The sequence below is a fragment of the Nanorana parkeri genome, unplaced genomic scaffold (genome assembly GCF_000935625.1).
Source record: "Nanorana parkeri isolate BGI_ZX_2015 unplaced genomic scaffold, ASM93562v1 scaffold24, whole genome shotgun sequence".
Classification (NCBI taxonomy): domain Eukaryota; kingdom Metazoa; phylum Chordata; class Amphibia; order Anura; family Dicroglossidae; genus Nanorana; species Nanorana parkeri.
The window spans coordinates 2937796-2957007 of NW_017306292.1; the positions used below are offsets into that span (position 1 = coordinate 2937796).

The 19212-nt window shown below is 39.6% G+C and overlaps 1 protein-coding gene across 1 annotated transcript in view; it reads right to left on the reverse strand.

The window, feature by feature from the left end:
* The window catches only part of LOC108793691 (gamma-aminobutyric acid receptor subunit alpha-2-like), a 134553-nt gene that overhangs the window by 53770 nt on the left and 61571 nt on the right, over nt 1-19212 (reverse strand). The window contains exon 3 of the mRNA XM_018564706.1: nt 13989-14056. Within this exon, the coding sequence (XP_018420208.1) occupies nt 13989-14056 (68 nt within the window). The remainder of the gene's footprint in view (nt 1-13988; nt 14057-19212) is intronic.

Consider the following 19212-nt stretch of genomic DNA (forward strand, 5'->3'; position numbering starts at 1 on the left):
GCTGTCAGAAGCAGGCTGTCGGCCGGCCAATGGCCGGCCGCTCGGCCAGCTTCGGCTTTCAGCACGGCTCAGCCGAGCCGTTGCATATGCGTTCGGCTGGACTGAGCCCCTCGGCCATGTTCGGGAGCTGTACGGAACCGAAGGGGTCCTGGGTCCGAAGCTAGCCAAAGGATCGGCCGAAGCTACGGCCAGATCCTTTGACAGCTTCGTGAATAGACCCCATATTTTCTAAATATAAGAGCTATTCGTATTCTTACTTAAATCTTGGTCTCCTTTCTATATTTCTTTCAGATTTTTGCCGTATATGCAGGCAAATATACAGACAGTCACTGCTGCTCTCTGACCTTGTGCAGAAGGACTAATCTTGTTCATGCCCCCCTGTAATTTTCTGCAGGCATCCTATAATGGGTGGGCCTGTTGGGCACCATTCACAGCTCTGCTCTCTCTACACAGTAATGTTGTCACTGCTACTTTCACAAAGTAAAATCTAACTTTACAAAGGGATTTGTTGCACATAAAGCGGGTTTATATCCTCTGTGGTTATTGCAGATTTTTTTTTATAAACATTTTTTAACCTAGAGTTCAACTTTATTCTTAGTTCTATATTATTCCAAAGTAGCCAGATTATCAGGCTTTTTGTACCACTTCTATAAACGGCTTTATGGATATTTTAAGGACCTACCTAGCAAGGCAACCAAGCACACAAAAGGAATGCATTGATAAAAATTTGACCCATTCACTGTATAGTCTGTATGCCCTGAAAGAATTATTTGTTATACTAATACTATGCCCTTTCACAGAGAAGAATTCTTTCAAATAAACCATACAATAGCTGTTGGCTGGCATTGTATTGAATGCACTGTTAATAATGTGGTCCGTATCAGGACATTACTAGGTCAAATGGGAAATAACTGACAGGACAAAGTCAGCAGCCCAGGAGACTGTTTAATGCAATGTAACAAGCAGGAAAACTACCCAAAAAGTCGAATAAGGATTTTGAAAACTAAATCCCAAAGAAATCTGGAACATACTTTCCTGGTTGTTTTCCTCAATATGCTAATCACACAAAAGCCACTTGATTCTTTTGGGTATACCATGCATGCTTAGTTTCAAGAGTCAGATTATGAAAGGTGAATACTAACAGCAGGAAGGGAGACATACAAATCTAGAGACATAAGACAAGAGGTACATAGATAACAGCATGGCAACTGCAACAAAGATGTACAGACAGTGTAATCAAAAGCATTTGGGTCACAAAAGAGAAACAGAAAGCACAACATGTATGTAAAGTAAGTACAGAGGGTATTTTGACTCACAACTCATCTTTGCAGTGGGTCCTATGGCCTGCTGGCTTCTGTGATTTTATGAGGACTCTAGCAGTAAGATGTCATCATCCTTGACTCTGACCTTCTTCATAAGACTTTATGAGAGCTGGACTTTCAAATTATATTATAAAAAAAGGCTAACAAAGACAAGTAGCATCCCCACTAATAGTCATGGTAAAGGGTCTAGTCTATGTGAGGATCATTATTAGATCTCACCTCTAAAAGCACTGAGATATATGAAAAGTAAGCACTTGAATAATCTCAAGAACAGTTTAGGTAGATAAAAAAAAAGATCAGGAGGCCCATGTGTTAACATACAATGACCTCATCAAGATGAAACAAGTGTAGCTTAAAGTACTGTAGATCTAAACCCAAAATACTACAATCATGTAATAATAACACAGTAACATAATAATGTAATTTTAAAAGTTAAATTCAACAGTTTGAAATTTGCAGCTCTAATTAAAATAATAACCGCTGAACCTCCCATGAACGTCATTGTTCAGGCATTTCTTGTTGAAGGGTGACAATGATATCTGTTCCTGTTTCTTAACTGTTTTGTGTTATCACCCTGTCACATGTGCTTGCATTTGGGACTAAACACAGCTATGCCAGCACGGCCTATTCTGCCATCGTAGTAGCCAGAAAACCCACCTTGAGCCATTGCATGCAGCTTCTGCCGGTGTTAGGCAGGGAGTGGCTGCAAAGAGGCTGTAGCACTGAGATGCAAATAAGTATTTAAATTAAGGATGTTCAGATACCAGTGCCGATAATTGGCATTTTCACGCTCCACCACTGTCCAGAAATCATTAGTCTGTATTGTTTTAAAAAAACTGTCACGACAATAAACACAAATGTACCAGTACCTGGACAAATATCAGTACTTGTACTTGAAAAAATGGTATCGGTGCATCCCAAATATATATTTATAAAAAAAAATCATACAAAATCTAGTCTAATCTTGGAGCTGGAAAAGTATCTATACATGTATTTGTACTGAGTATGTCAGTACTTGGTATCTGAACATCCCTAATTTAAATAGATGAAAACAAGTATTTTTACTTAATAAAAATACTTATACATATTAAAAACACTAAAAGCAACCCTTTATACTCAAACCCGCAGCCCAAGCTGAATAAAATATCCAAACGATTCCCTGGTTGGCGTGACACAAAAAAAGAAAACACCAGACCTGGAGCAAAGATATAAATCACCAAGATAGGTGTAAATATTACATGAATAATTATATATAAATGAATAAAGTGCTGATAAATATAGGTAACTAATGAAGCTGGTCCTGTCCTATTGCTAAAACAGATATATGTAAATACCTGTGTATCAAGGGAAATTAGCTGCTCAACCCCTGGGCCAGCTGATGTGCAGAATCAGAAGCATCAGAAGCTGGGCTGGTCATCATTCCTGACAAATTGTCTGTTGCCACAATGCTGGTGGAGTATACACTGGCCAAGTTTCTACTTTTGTGACCCAGGTCACACCAACCAGGGACTCTTGGCAAGTTCCCTGATTGGATGGGTATGCTTTATTCATTTGGGGTTGGTAGTTTTGGTTTGGTTAAATAGTGTTGTTTTGAATGTTTAACATGTATCATAGGCTTTGTTCGGATTGCCACTTGGCCATTGTAGATGTCTTGCCTGTATAGCTTTGACTTTTGTGTTTAACAATATACCTTTTCTTGTTTATTGTTATATGGTGATGTGAAAACTCTTGTTAGGGTTTTGTGTTTGCTTGGGCTTATATATTGATCTCTTTTGAGATACGATATGCAGTGATTTAAAAAAAAATGGCATCCATTTAGGATATAGATCCACTAAATACAAAGACATACATTATATGAAATAGAAATATATTTTTTAGGGAAGAATGCGTAAAAATGAAAATGTGCTGGTAAAAGTTTGGAATTCACAGCTTGGTGATGTACTAAAGCCAAGCATTTTAGACCAATCATAGTACATACAGATCTATATATCTCAAAATTTGCAGTATTTTACTGTTTTGCTTGACCGTCTGTCCCAAACCAACCTTTACCATTATCAATAGGTCTTATGAAGATTGAGAGTTAATTTTGCCTTAAGATGAGCTTTAAGTTCATTTTACCAAAACTAATGTTTCACTTTTTAATGTGATTTGTATCAGGATCACTAACCACTGACAATCCAGTGTTCCAGTGTTAGAAGGTTGCTAATTGAGCTTAGTGGCATATGTTTATTTTGTGAAGCTCAGATAAATAATAATCTGTACTCAATATATAAATTGCATATTGGGTATGCAATGGGCTTTCTGTAGTAAAGTAGTACAGAACTTACACTCTTCAAAATGAATGCTTATTTTACTTAGGGGTCTATTCACTAAAGCTGCCGAAAGATCTAGCCGTAGCTTCGGCTGATCCTTCGGCTAGTTTCGGCTCCAGGACCCCTTCGGGTCAGTAGCTCCCAAAGTCGGACGAACGGCTCAGTCGGGCCCAAGGCATATGCTTCGGCTCGACTGAGCCGAGGTGAAAGCCGAAGCTGGCCGAACGGCCGGCCGACAGCCTGCTACTGACTGCTGGGCAAAGCCACTTTCTCTGGCCACTTTCACAGACAGATCAGAGCCTCCGGTCACCAGGTAACCAGGGACACTGATCTCCATACAGCCCAACTCTCACGGACGCTCTGGGAGTCTCCCGCTATTAGATAGCGGCTCCCGGCCGCCCGGGAGATAAACACTTTCTCCCAGAAATGTTTACTCTGCTCGGTCAAGCAGAGTAAACCTTTTCCTGCTCGGGTTTTTTTTTTCTTCTGACATCGGAGCCGTTGGCGGCCGTCAGAAAAAAACCATAGGAATGCATAGCTAGATTCCTATTGGCTATTTCTATTGGCCGCCCGGCCAATAGAAAACAGTTGGGCGGAGCTAGCTGTCACTGCTAGCTCTGCCCAATTGTTTTCTATTTTATTTTTGTCTACTTTTTTAACTATTTTTCTATTCTGCTCGGTACCACAGAGGCACCGAGCACAATAGCCGAGCCGAATAGTCAAGCCGAATGCCGCTCGGCAGCATTCGGCTATTCACTCACTGCTGTTCGGCATCTATGAGAATAGGCCGAACAGCAGCCAGTAGCCTGTCGGAGGTTCGGGTTAGCCGATCCAGATGTTGGATCGGCTGAGTCAAACTCCTTCTGCACTTCGGGTCGGCCGAACATGCTGAGCATGTTCGGGTGACCCAAAGCCGCACGAAGCAAGCCGATGTACGGCTGATTTCAGCCGATATACGGCTGAAATCAGCCGTACAAGCCTGAAGTGACTAGCCGAACAGCGTTCGGCTCACTTCGGATCGTTTATTCACTCGGTTGCCTACTGCAGCTTAGTGTATAGACTCGTTAGTAAATATGGTGAAAGCATAAAAATCCTGCAGCATTGAGCAGAGACACCGCTGCCTACTGAAGAAACATTTCAGCCATTGGCACATACAGTATGCAAGTGCCCAGGAAACTCTAGGGAAGGAGCTGCTTGCTACATTATTTGCTATGTTTGGTATTAGTTCAAATATGGGAAGTGATGTAATTGGGAACTTCTTTGGCAGAAGGACATTGGCACTAAAAATCATACCAGTGGTTGGAGCTTCCTCAATGTTCGAAACTGAGTGACGGGGGACCTGTACTCCTTCCTGCCTAGGGATGACACCTCTGGATCAAACACTGAGATCCCTATGGACATCGCTGGAATTTTGCCATGATGTCCCAGGTATTCCTTCAGCTGCTCATTTAATAAAGAAAAAATACACTTTCTGTGCTTCCTTTATACTGTCTGTTATCCTGCCTGTGTGATGGTGCTGCTGCTGAAAAATGACAGAAAATATTAAATTTTTCATTGCCAGATTTCCTGAGCCTAGGTTAAGCTGCTGTTGGCACCCTTACTTAAAAACTGTTCTTCTGTGTAAATGTGTGGTTTAGTAAAAAAAAAAAATATGTGGGAACTCCATAATGATTGTTTTATTTATTTAATGTCATATAAAAATCATTCCAGCCCTTTGAATACCTGTAGTGCCTGTAGTCTATGAGCGTATTTTTCAGATTTCACTTGTTACTATTAGCATTTATGTATTTCATTTTTGTCAGACATTCCCCAGAACAAAGAAAACACAAAATGTAGATGTAAATATTACTTTTTAAAGAAGATAAGTAAATCCCTGTAACATAGACCAATACAAATCCTTCTGAATAATAAACCAAGATCACATCCTGCTAAAAAATAAATCACATTTGGCAGCCAACACTGCTCAAAATTCGCAGACTCTGACCCGTAGAGTAGAGCTCTTTTTCTGGATTATGTTTTAAAGGAGAACTATGGGGTCAGTGTTTTTCCCCATAGTTCTCCTTGGGGTAACGGGAGGACACCAACTAGCGTCCTCCCGTTACCCTAAGCTCAGTATACCGCGAGCTACAGCTCGCGGTATACTGAGACGCCGCACCTGGAGCAGATCCCGACTTAGATGAAGGGATCCGCCCAGCTGCGTGAGTGACAGCTGGCTCTGCCTATCTAGAGGCAGAGCCAGCTGTACCCGCCCCCTCCCCCGTCCGTTCCGCCAGTCAGCGCTGGCAGATCGGAGCGGGGAGAGGGGAATCCAGCCCCTCCCCCTGTCACGGCAGAGAGCCGTGACAGGATCGAGAGGTGAGGGAACCCGGTATGTGTTCCCTCACCTCCCGATCTACTGAGCCGACCTGTGACAGTCTCATTGTCACAGGTCAGCTTAGAACTATGAGGTGAGTGGAAATCACTCATGTCATAGTTCTCCTTTAATAATATATGCTTAGATTTAGCATTTTGGTACAATAGACTAAATGAAAAAGTGAAGCACTTGCTCAACATAGTTCGGGTTTCTACACACAAGGTTAATATTTAAAAAGCTAAATAAAACATATGTTGAATAAACGAATAACCAGGTACAATTTACCATTTTATAGTGAAACTAGAATTAATCATAATCACTTATGGATCCAAAACCCTTAAGGTGCCCATACACCTGCCGATTATCATACGATAATCGCGGGAAATCCCGTGATCTTACGATAATCGGCAGGTGTATGGAAGGCGTGCAACCGTTTCTACTGTACTGTCGCACGTCTTTTGTCTTACGAGCAGGCTCGAAAACCCACCGAAAATCATACGATTGGGATTCCTCCTGCAGGAAATTGCAGGTTCCTGACGCAGGAATCCATAAATGAATCTAAACTATAGGTGTGAATGGAGCCTTACTGTGACTGTGCACATGGAGGTAAGCAGGATCTTCCAAGGCTCAGATGTCATTCTTAAAGTAGAACTCCAGCCAATGCTTTCTTTTTTATTTTGGATACAGCAAGAAGACATTAAAATGTCTGTCAGGTTTTAACTGCTTTTTTTTTTGCTCGGGACAATTCAAAAGGGGGTTATTGACATAGAACAAGTACATTTAATTTGATGTGTGTATGTTTACTGTGATCAATAAAAATATATTCTTTAATATGAAAGTGCAAAGTGATTTATTTTTAATTACAACGAAAAAACAAAACAAATTACTGCATAAGCCATGTTAGTATTTAGTAGAATTACCATTTAAATGCAATTACAGCCTTGAGTCTATGTGAATAGGTCTCTATCAGCTTTGCACATCTGGACACTCAAATTGTTTCATCATTTCTCTTTGCAAAACTGTTCCAGCTCTGTCAGGTTGAATTGGGATCATGAGTGAATAGCCTTCTTCAATCCCAGCCACACATTACAAATTAAAGAGTCCAATTAAATCCACTGTGATTCAGTGTTCTATAACAATAAAACATGAATATTTTCAAGGAAACAAACTTTTTCTAGGCACAGTATATAGGTATTCAGATGATAATTAGACATATAAACTATCCCAGCACATATCCTTTGCACACTTAACCTGGGCCAAAAATGAAGTGGCTATTAATACTGATATGTTAATAAGTATGCTGGTTGAAAACCAAACCATATGGATGTATCTACTATGGCAAATTGCTGAATGAAATGCTGTACATCCTTTGTAGGCAACCTACATTTCTCATAGACTAAACTAACATAATATTCCAAGTGTTAATAGTTTCCACCCGAGAGCAAGCAAAATATGAAAACCAGGAATATTTACAAATTTCATTATCTTATTACCTCACTTTCCAAAGTAAGAATATTGTACATTTCTGGTCATATGCACTCTTACATTCTCTACGTCATAGGCAATTTACTGAAGTGGAGCTCACAGCACTCCTGTGAGTTTGGTTGGTGTTGGTGAGTGTTCACAGTCCCTCACTTGTTTGTGAATCTCCATGCACACAAAAGCACACACAGAGGACCACTGATAACCACAGCCATGGTAAGTAGTGGTATGTAAATAATACATAAAGACTAATAGCTTCTAAAAAACAGCACAATTTTAATAAATTATTTAAATAGAAATATGATGATAATATTTGTACTATATGAAAAAGATTCTTGGAACACTTTATTATTTAGTTCACTTTATTTTGCAATACATATATTGTTTAAAGGAGAACTATGGGAGAACGGGTCGGCTCTATTGATCGGGAAGTGAGCAGAAACATGCACCGATCTGCTCACTTCCCGATCGTCTCCCTGCAGTGAGCGGTGACTGTCAGTCACCGCTCCATGCAGGGATTCCCCCCTTCCCTCCCTGATCCTCCAGCGCTGAATGGAGGAACGAACGGGGGAGGTGCGGGCACAGCTGACTCTACCTCTAGATAGGCAGAGCCAGCTGTCACTCACGCAGCTGGTTGGATCTCAACAGTATTGTTGGGATCCGTCCCGGCTGTGGTGCTCTCAGTATATCGCGGGCAACAGCACGGTGAAGTACAGTACATTGTCTCACAACTAGTTCTCAGAGTTTTACATATCTTCAGAACATAGCAGTCATAGTTTTTTTTTTTGCTGGGCAAGTGAAGGATATGCGTTATCGTATCTTATAGGAACGCAGTGGAAATTTCCTCCTACAGCACAAGCACACATCCCAGAGGCTCTGGAGAAGTTTTGGGCCGCCAACACACATTCGGCCTTCCCAAATGTGGTCGGGATGCCTTTAAGACATATATACGTGGGGACACATATCATTGCAAAAAGCCATTAGAATTGAACAAACTGCACATGCTCATTACCTCCAGGAAGAGGAATAAAAGCTGAATGAGTTATACAATTCTTCACCCACCTCTGACAATTATGACTCACTAATGTACTCCAGGAAAAGCTTACATTGTCACCTGGCAGATGTCACTAAAACCAAACTTAACCAAACAACTTACAAAAGTAAAAAGAAAGTCTTTAAACATGGGGACAAAAACGGTAGTTAGCCATGCTGACATAGAACCACAGACCCCTTACCAACATCCCAAAACTGCAGGCCTCAAAACATTCGAGAATTACAGTGCTCAAAGATCTGCTTCACAATTTTGCCACACTATACACCTCCACCCTTCTTCCTAACCACACCCCTGTAAATATGGCATCCCTGTTGGTCACAATGGCCCTAGGGTGGCTCTCAGATCAGAATTTTAAAAAATTCTGTGAAACCCCTGAAACCGAGGTGTTCTCTGCTATTAGCACTTTTGCTAATGGAAAAGCTCCTGTATCAGACAGTATATCAATTACATTTTACAAATGCCACTATACTAGCCCCACATTTATGCACCTGCTGTGCCAGCTGCCTCAAAGAAAACATTCTACCACCCAAAGCACCAAATGATCCAAATTCATTTAACTTGTATAAACCAAATTGCATTATTAGTCATGTGAAAATCCTCACAAAAATTATCTTTATGAGGCTAAACCAACTTTTCCCTAACTTAGGCTCAGATCTCAAGGGATTTATTCCTTACAATTCAACAGATATCAAGATATACCACTTGTTCACTAACAAACACAATGCTCATTCCAACACAGGCACCAGAACGATAGCCTCCTTAAATATAGAGAAGACCTTTGATATGTTAGAGTGGCCCTACCTACGGGAAATACTTAAAAATAGGTTTTCCCTATCAATTTATTCAGTAGTTACAATTGTTGTAGAGTTAAAGCGCTGCTACTACCTGAATGGGAGGGTATCTTTTCCCTTTTTTTTCCTTTTCAGTTGGGGAAATGGGAGGGCGTCCCTCACTTCCTGAAATTATTTTTAGTGCAAGGGATCTCATTGTGAAGGCTCTCCAGGGCACACCACACATTAAGGGTCTAACAGTGGGCTGGTTGAGGAGAGGGTGACCCTGAACACGGACAACCTACTTTTATTCCTGAATTATACGGGACCATTCCTGCAGGGAGTGCTTTGGGTGTTAACTGATTTCTCTAGGATTTATGGTCTGCATGTGAACTGGAATAAATCTCTCCTCTTTTTGGTTGATCCTGGAGCTAGGAATGTTACGCGTGAGCTAGATTGTTTTACCTATGTTAGGTTGATGTATGTTTCTTCCTATGGGGTACTCCCTTGGGCAATGTGGCTCATTTGGGTTTGTACCATTCTTTTCTTATTGCAAATGAATAAAAACAATTCATAAAAAATGCTTCAACAGAATAATATTTATGTAATTGTGTTTATTATATAGAAAACAAAGAAATAATAGTAATTAAAAAAAGTCTCAACAGCCCCCTAATATGGTCCTTTCCACCCACCAGCACCAAAGCAGCCCAGTGGGCTGCTGTGGCTATTGTTAAACCATAGGAATGTTTTCATTTATCCAGGTCATTGTATAGCTAGTAGTGGCTGTTCACATTCAAATAGAGTTGTTCTGTAATGTTGAAGAGGTGTCACTGCTTATCCAAGTAGCTTCTTCACTTCTAATTTTTAGTTGAGGAGGTAGTTTGAATAAGCTGTGAAACTACTACTAGCTTATCACCTATAAGCAAGAATGTAGCTCTTCTGATTGCAAATATATCTATATAATATATAGACTATACTTATGGTTCCATAACTCTTATCTTTCTTTACATATGGCATGTAGATGAATAGCTATTTTCTGATATGCTGGGCATTTACAAACACCAGCTGCAAAAAGGAAGAAAATGCATAATGCATTGTATAAAAACATCCATATACTCACAAAAATACTTGAAATTATGTGCATCCATAAACCACATCAGTAAGCATTCCCATTATGAAAGCCAGAAAAAAACATTGACAAGGGGGCTCTGAAGAAGGGAGCGTGTCCCCGAAAATGAGTGCTGCCAAAACAGTCTGCAAGTCTAAGTATCTGCTGCATGTGAACTAGGTCTCTTGTCTGTGTTTTCTTCTGGCTTTCATAATGGGAAAGTTTACTGATGTGGTTTATGGATGCACATAAATTCAAGTATTTTTATGAGTATATGGATGTTTTTATACAATACAAATTCGTTTATTATACAACAGAGGTGTCAAACTCAAATACACAGTGGGCCAAAATTTTAAAAATGCTCCAAGTCGAGGGCCGGGCTGGTTCACAGTATAATACCGCAGTATAATACCACGGCCTATGCAGTATATCACACAGTATAATAACAAAGCCTGTACATTTAATTAAAAGCATGATAATTACAATAAAACATTTATTTTTTACTTTTTTATTTACTTTCCCTTTAAGAAATAGCCTAAATATTTAACTAATAAAAGCCAAAAAAAGACATTAAATAGTACAGTGCATTTATAACAAAAGAATTTACTTACAAAAAAAAGTTTTTCCATCTGGTGCCCGCTTCTGTGGCTGTTTCCCCTGCTTTCTCTCCTCATTGCGCAGGCCCCATAAGCTCTTCATCCCTGCTCTGAGGTCTGGCAAGGCAGGGACAGCCGCGCAGCCGCCGATAGGTGGCCATCTTTATGACACAGGAATGATGCGGCAGGTTGCGCGGCGGCCAACTTTAAAGCTGGAAGTGAACCGGTGGGCCAGATCTAATGATAATTAAATATTATCATGCGGGCCAAAGATAATTCCATCGCGGGCCGGTCTTGGCCAGCCGGCCTTGAGTTTGACATGTATGTTATACAATATTACACAAGGGAAAGGCCCTCTTTTTCTTGCTTTTTTGTTTTGACATGGACTGTGGAGGAGGTCCGGCACTCCCTGTGGAGGGCTGCCATCCCTGGTGAAGTGGTTGGTGATAATATCATGAGTCAAGTGGCTTATCCAGTTGCTACTGGCGCTGAAGAGTTTATGTGAATATAAACACCAGCTGCAGTCAGATTGCTTCCATTTTCTCTAGTTTTCAGACTGTATTAAAGGATATGGAGATTTAAAACACTCCATGTCCATGAGGTATCCCTTTCCATGTGTGTAGACAATTTTAAGGGGTATACTTGTTTTGCTTTATACATGCAGTTTTCTGCCTGACGATTTAGGACCATATCTCACACTCTGGAGTGTACTCAGACCATCTTGAAAGACCATATGCTGTACTGCAATACATACTGTGATACTTCTTTAAAGGCTTGTCACAATTGGAGTATCTAGAGATGTCAATTATAGCTATCTAAGACAACAATAGACAGTGAAAGTGTGGGATGAAGGTAATATCTTTACCAAAGACTTTACAGAAGAACACAGATTAAACTGCTGACACATGAACACAAGTTGGATAACAACCTAGAAAATACAGTGACTTATGAACATCCTGAATATTAAGGGACTGCTCAGTATACCACAATAACTATAGCAAATAAGGCCTAAGATTGCACAGGTCTTGTTCCCTCTGCCTTCTTAAAAATGATTCTGTCTCACAAGTGCTGCATCTATGGTGTTACACTTTAAAGTACAGAACCACATGCCCAGATACACCCAATTCTAGGGTTGCACAGATACCAAGTACAGTATTCGGTACAAGTACGAGTACATGTACAGATACTTTGGAACTCCAAGACTAGACTAGAGAAAAATGCAAAAGTTAGGAGGCAGCTGTCATTTGTAATGAGCACACGGATCTCCTGGGATTTGTACATCTCTGTTATAATGTATGATTTTGTTTTTATAAATATAAATAAAGGGATGCACAGATACCAGTTTTGCGAGTACGAGTACTGGTACTTGCCGAGTACTTACAAGTACGAGTACTGATACATTTTTGTTTATTGTCATGTGACAGTTTTTCTAAAACAATACAGACCAATGATTTCAGGACAGTGGTGGAGCGCCAGAGCCAGGTCCCAGCTGCAACCGCTGCAATCCTGGTAGTTCTCATGAAAATGCCAAGTATCTGCACTGGTACTCGAAAAGTATCTGTGCATCCCTACCCAATTCCATATTCTAATCAAATCTAAGAAAAATATTTTTAATAGCATTTAACTGATTTTTTTTCAGGTTAAATATATTTTTAAGAAATTAGACAAGCTACAGATTTTTTTTGGATCTTTTGATTTTTCCCCAACTAAATCTGAAGTCAACTTAATAATAATCAAATAGAATTATCACAACACTGATCAACATCTTCCTTTGATTTACTGTTTAAAAATCTGATCCAGTTACAAAAACACAGAAACAAGTGTGGCTGATCGGAAAAAGAAATCCTAGATCTAATCAAACATCAGACCCAGATAATATAGATAGACTAAAGTGTACTCTAGAAATAAACCTTGGCTGACGGTGAATGACTCCTATTTATCTTGCTCTCTGGTTTTAGAGGAGTCACGCTGTGCAATTTTTAAGTCATTCTGTAGGAGAAAAAGATCATTTTTCACTGAACATTCACAAAGCTTTATAAAAAAAATACACACCAGCACTCCAGAAAATAGATGACGTTCAGCTCTTATATATTCAGTCTATAGTAGGTCTAACTTATTTGTGCATGCTAAGGGGCTGCAAACTTCGTAACTAGGGGAAATGTTCCAATTGGGACAACTTTTCTAGTGACAACTAAGAAAGGAATTCCCCACACTTTGTAAAGTTTATTTCTCACATCCGATTGCATCTCCAGGAAAGGACAGTAAAAGAAAATCTCCATAAAGGCAAAAAAAAGAAGAACAGGGTTTTATTTATCTTACCTATTCCATTGAAATCTAAAGTAATACTTTTTTACATCAAGGTAAAAAGAACCTCTTATATCTGCTAAGGAGCCTGTCTGTCATGGGGCCCACCAGTAATGCTGGTGACTAAACCTTTTTGCCTAAACCCTGTTCTATGTTACCCTCTGGCATTTTTCAGAGCTCTCCTTTTGCAAAAGTTGTGGTAAACATTATTAGAACCCTGATCTAGTCATCTTGAGTGAATGACAGTCAGGTTTGATCTTTCTCATCTTACTACCAGATGAATTACATCCCCAGAGGTGTTATACAACGAAATAAATCAAATTAACAGAGGCTTTAGAGTAGCACAGAGACTGGGTTTACAGCAGTATTTATGCCATGTTATTAGAGACCACTGTTTTTAAAGAGGGTCAAATTATGAGAGGGGTTACTGGACTGAAGTGGCCATGTTACCTACATGTTAACTGTTACCTTCATTATCAAGGAGTAGTAACAGAGATGACATTTATCACAGAGTCTGTTACTAGCAAGGTCACACAATAATAAAACATCTAAGTTACCAAAGAGATTACGGTACCAGATAATCAATACTACCAGGAGAGTGATTCGTAGTCAAAGTAGATCTTTTTTCAAAGATCTACATTATTAATGTACATATAATAAAAGTATATAAATATGCAGAAAACTTACCATATCCGTATCAGAAACTGGCCCAAAACTGGTCACATAGATATCTGTGTGTACTTCTGTTATTCGGTCTAGGATAAAAATTACAAAAGAAATATATTGAATATCTTGAGGTCAAAGTTTTAAGATATAATTTCAAGTCAGCACACAAGTTCAATTCATTCAGTGAAAGCATATAGCAATTCATTCTGAGGATTTAGGCATAATACGTTGTACTCGTCCTCCCTATTATAGCATGTTTAATTGTAGTTCTTATTGCCACACAAGTTACAACTTACACAAGATTTATAAAAAAAAAGATACTACAAATTTGTGTATAATGTTTGTTCTTAACGTGGGCCTTAACTCAAAAAGGCAAGCTTTTCTATATTATAGGGAATATCTAGAAATGTTAATTGTGCCTAAGCAGTACCCTGAAATGTAACCTTTTGTTTGTCTTCCTGTTTTTACTTTACTAATTCTATTAATCTATGCCCCCTAAACCTCTTCTGCTGCTTCTTGAGGAATCCCTCAGCAGTTATTAGATCACCAGACATCAGGAAGCACAGATACACAGTGTTTAGAAAGACGTAGTAAGTCAGTAATGGGGAAAAGATTAGCTGCAGAGGGGCCCTCGGACATTACTGGTGTGGCCTGCTTGCATTTTTGGCCACAGCTTCCACAGTTCAGGACCTCTTTAAATATACACCACTATATTGAATTATAATATATGTTTTTGTATATGTGTGTGTTAGACTGTCTAAGGGGGCTTACATTTTAAAAGTTTGTAAACAAGAACTTTTCAGAATCCTTGTTTCATTTAAATAAATGCATCTGTCGGAATAAACATTGGAAGTTGATTTGTTGCTATGATTAACAAGAAATTGCATACCTAAGCCAGTATGGGGCTTCTGTATGAAAAGTGAGCAGCTTCTGTATGAAAAGTGAGCTAACAAGAACATTTCTTGTTCACAGCAACCAATTAAAATCTCCATTTAATTTTCACTGTAGAAATGAGCATTAAAAGAGAACTATGTTTTTCCCCATAGGTCCCTTTAGGGCTACGGGAGACAAAGCTCAGTATAAAGCTGGCTTTTGACCGAGAAATACTGAGAGCGCCGCAGCTGGGACGGATCCCGACAATACTGTCTGGATCCACCCAGCTGCGTGAGTGACAGCTGGCTCTGCCTATCTAGAGGCAGAGCCAGCTGTGCCCGCCCCCTCCCTCATCCGTTCCTCTAGTCAGCACTGGAAGATCAGAGTGGGGAGGGTTAGAATTCCTGCAGGGAGTGGTGACTGACTATGAATGTCTGCAGGGAGATGGTCGGAGAGTGAGCGAGCGATGGTATGTGTTCGCTCACTTCCAGATTAATAGAGCCAACCTGTGACAGCTTGTTTGTCACAGGTCAGCTCTAACTATGAGGATAAGTGGAAATCACTCACCTCATAGATCTCCTTTAAAGTTAAATGGTTGCAGATTTTTACTACCCAAAAATGAACTAGTCAAATGGCACTGCCGGAAACAGCAAAAAGTCTGAAATGTATTACAAAACAATATTATGGGACAGTTAAAGGATGTTCCGACTAGAAATAATGCTTTGCTGGATTTGTTAAACTCAAACAATTGTTATTATTAAAAATGTTTGTACTATTTGTTATCTATATTGTTTTGAAAAAATCTCACACAAATTAAATTTTTACATAACATTTATAAAAAAAAAACAATGGTTGTACAAAGGATAATATGGGTTGCAGTGACCATTACATGATTTCTTTAATCTAAATTGTAAAAAATAAACATATACAGGAAAGGCAAAAGACAATTCCCCAATGCTGAGGGCTTTTCTCCAAAACAGACTGGAAGAAAATATTTTTAACAAAAGGCACAGGACATAAATGGGAATATTTCAAAATATATGTAAACACATTACAAAATGTATTCCCAGGTGCAATAATTTTAAACACATAACAAGAACCAATGTGGCTTATAATACTTATAATATTTAAAAAGACATATAGAATAAAGAAAATGGCAAGTAGATATATATATACAGGCAGACCCTGACAACAGACTTTACTGCGGTTCATTGTAAAAAAAACTTTGTACAATGAACTGCAGTAAAGTCGGTGACACTGAGTGACAGCTGTATGTACCGGTACCGGCGGCTGTGCGGGGATCCGATGCACACAGGCGGCTGTGCAACTGCCTGTCATTTAGGAGAACTGTTTAGCCCGGCGGAGCCGATAAGAGGATCTGCAGGCACGGCTAGGCAGCCACATCCTGCTGTTTGGGTCATTCGTGAGGACCCTCTCCTGTTATCCTTCCCCTCCACCGGCCGCCAAGGACGCAGGAGAAGAGGTGCTGCAGCCTGCATGTGTTAGGTGAGGTTGGGGAGTGTATGGGTGATGGCTGGCTTGGGGGGATTGGGGGACTGTAGCTGGGCTGGTGGTATTCAGCATTGCTGTATAATGATTATACAGCAATGCTGAATACCACCAGCTATACAGGACTACAAATCCCAGCAACATTATACAAAGCTGATGGTATTCTGCATGGTTTTATAAAGTATTGCTAGAATTTGTAGTCCTGCATAGCTGGTGGCAGGGGTGGAAAATGTACCTGTTCCGACTTACATACAAATTCAGCTTAAGAACAAACCTACAGTCTCTATCTTGTATGTAACCTGGGGACTGCCTGTATATATATACATATGTAAGTATGTAATTATATATATATATATATATACACACACACACATTTTTTATGAATAACAGGTTGCTAATGAGATGAAAACAAGGGGGAAGAAACATCCCTAAATGTGATTAACTTAACAAATTTCGAATTAAAAAGCCATCACATAGATCTATTAAAAAGGGGTCTATCCTTTTCCCCTGTGGACGGAATGGACGAATTTTTAAAGATCTAAATTTATTCTTGAGAAGAGTATATTTAAGATTTATACACGAACGGAAAGTAACCAATCCCCCATCTTTGGAAACAAATAATAAAAGTATAAAAGATGATTTAGACATCCAGGCTCTAAAAGATCTAGAGGCTCTCCTTGAGGAGAATCAAGGAGAACCCCTGGAAGACCCCCTTACGAGGAATACCCCCTTAAAACTGAAATCAAAAACAATGCCAACCCTGACGAACAACAGACATATTTCCCTCTTTAGAGACCTTGTCCAGAAAAATCTAAAAGAAACAACCTGGGACATTAAAGGAAAGGATAATTTAACCCCCATGGAAAGAAAGGCCCTTAGAGAACTGAAAGATATACCTGGACTGATTATTAAGAACAGCGACAAAGGGGGAAACGTGGTACTTATGACAGAGACAATGTATGTAACGGAAGCCAAACGTCTTTTGAACGACACAGAAACCTATGAGAAACTAAACAGCTCCCCTTTTAAAAGATTAATTAGTGACTATAATTTTAAAATCAATATGGCAAACAAAGTGGGATTAATATCAAGAAAAGAGTTTGGCTTCCTTAAAACGAATACATTTAATACACCAACGTTCTACATTATCCCAAAAATCCATAAAAACCCACCGGGGAGACCCATAGTGTCAGCAGTGGGAGGTCCAATTGAAAACTTGGGCAAATACTTAGACCATCTCCTAAAAGAAATGGTCTTTAAGCTGCCTTCATTTATTAAAGACACAGGGGTGGTACTACATAAAATCGAAAATCTAAAGATAGAGAGCGAGGTTGTACTTGTGGGAGTGGATGCAGAGTCACTGTACACATCCATCCCACACGAATGGGGTTTGAGAGCAGTCGGATATTTCTTGGATTCAAGTTATCCAGAGATGGCAGCGCAGAACGAGTTTCTCATATAGATGCTAGAATTTTCCCTCTCCAATAATTATTTTCAGTTTTCTGGATCATACTACAGACAGCACAAAGGGAGCCCCTTGGGCACCTGCCTATGCATGCTTACAACGTGGATTCTGGGAAATGGAGGTGGTTTATGGCCACCACCCATACCTGAGCCATGCTAAAAAATGGCTCAGGTATATAGACGATGTGTTGATGATATGGCAGGGCAATGAAAGTCAACTAAAATAATTTATCTCAAAATTAAATATCAATGATCGAAACCTTAAACTAACATTTAATTCAAGTGACTTGGAAATTCCGTTTTTGGAGTTAATGATTAGGATTGGAACCGGGAGATTGATTACTAGAACCTACAGAAAGGAGACCGCAGCTAACACACTCCTTCATGCAAGCAGCCACCACCCCCTATCACTCAAGAAAGGAATTCCTACAGGACAGTTCTTGCGAATTAATAGGAACTGCACTGAACACAAAGACTACGTAATGGAGTCTAAATCCCTATATAATCGCTTTAGACAGAGGGGATATTCGCACAGAACCCTCAGAACAAGTAAAACAAAAGTAGGAAAGAAAAACAGGGTAGAGATTTTAAAGGGAAAACACAATAAGGAGGGGGAACCAAGAGAAAAGATGGTAAACCATGTAAGAATGATCACACAATATGGGTCAGGCTGGCCAAAGTTGAGACACATCTTTGAAAAACATTGGCATGTTCTCAATCTATGCCCGACACTCACTGACATAGTTGGCCCTCGTCCACTCCTGACAGCAGGAAGAGCTAAAAACTTAAAAGACCACTTAGTAAACTCAAAGGAACAGACCAAACAAAGATACTTCGTTCATGTCAGGGTTACCAAAAATAAAAGGAATGTATTCCTGTGGTAAATGCCACATATGCCCATACGTGGAGAAAACTAAACATTTCCAGGCCTTGGAGAGTACAGAGTCATATGAAATTACCCAATTTATCAATTGTAATACAGATAAAGTAATTTACATGTTGGAATGCCCATGTAAAAAAGCATACGTTGGGAAAACAAAACGACAGTTACGTATACGCATAGGACAACATTTCAGAGATATAATAAATAAAGATACAGAGAGTCCTATAGCAATACACTTTGCAGACCACCACAACTCATCTCTAGAAGACCTAAGGGTGAAGGGTATTTATGCCTTAAACCTACCACCAAGAAGAGGAGACTTTGACAAAATACTCCTACAGAAAGAAAAAATGTGGGTGTACAGGCTGAATACCCTAACACCCTCAGGACTAAAGAAACTAAATTAACCTGAATGTCTTCCTCTAAAAAGATACATCCTTAACACAACAATAACACAATGATGGAGATACATCTGTACCATCTCAGATGTATAGATCTATCCATCTATATATCCTC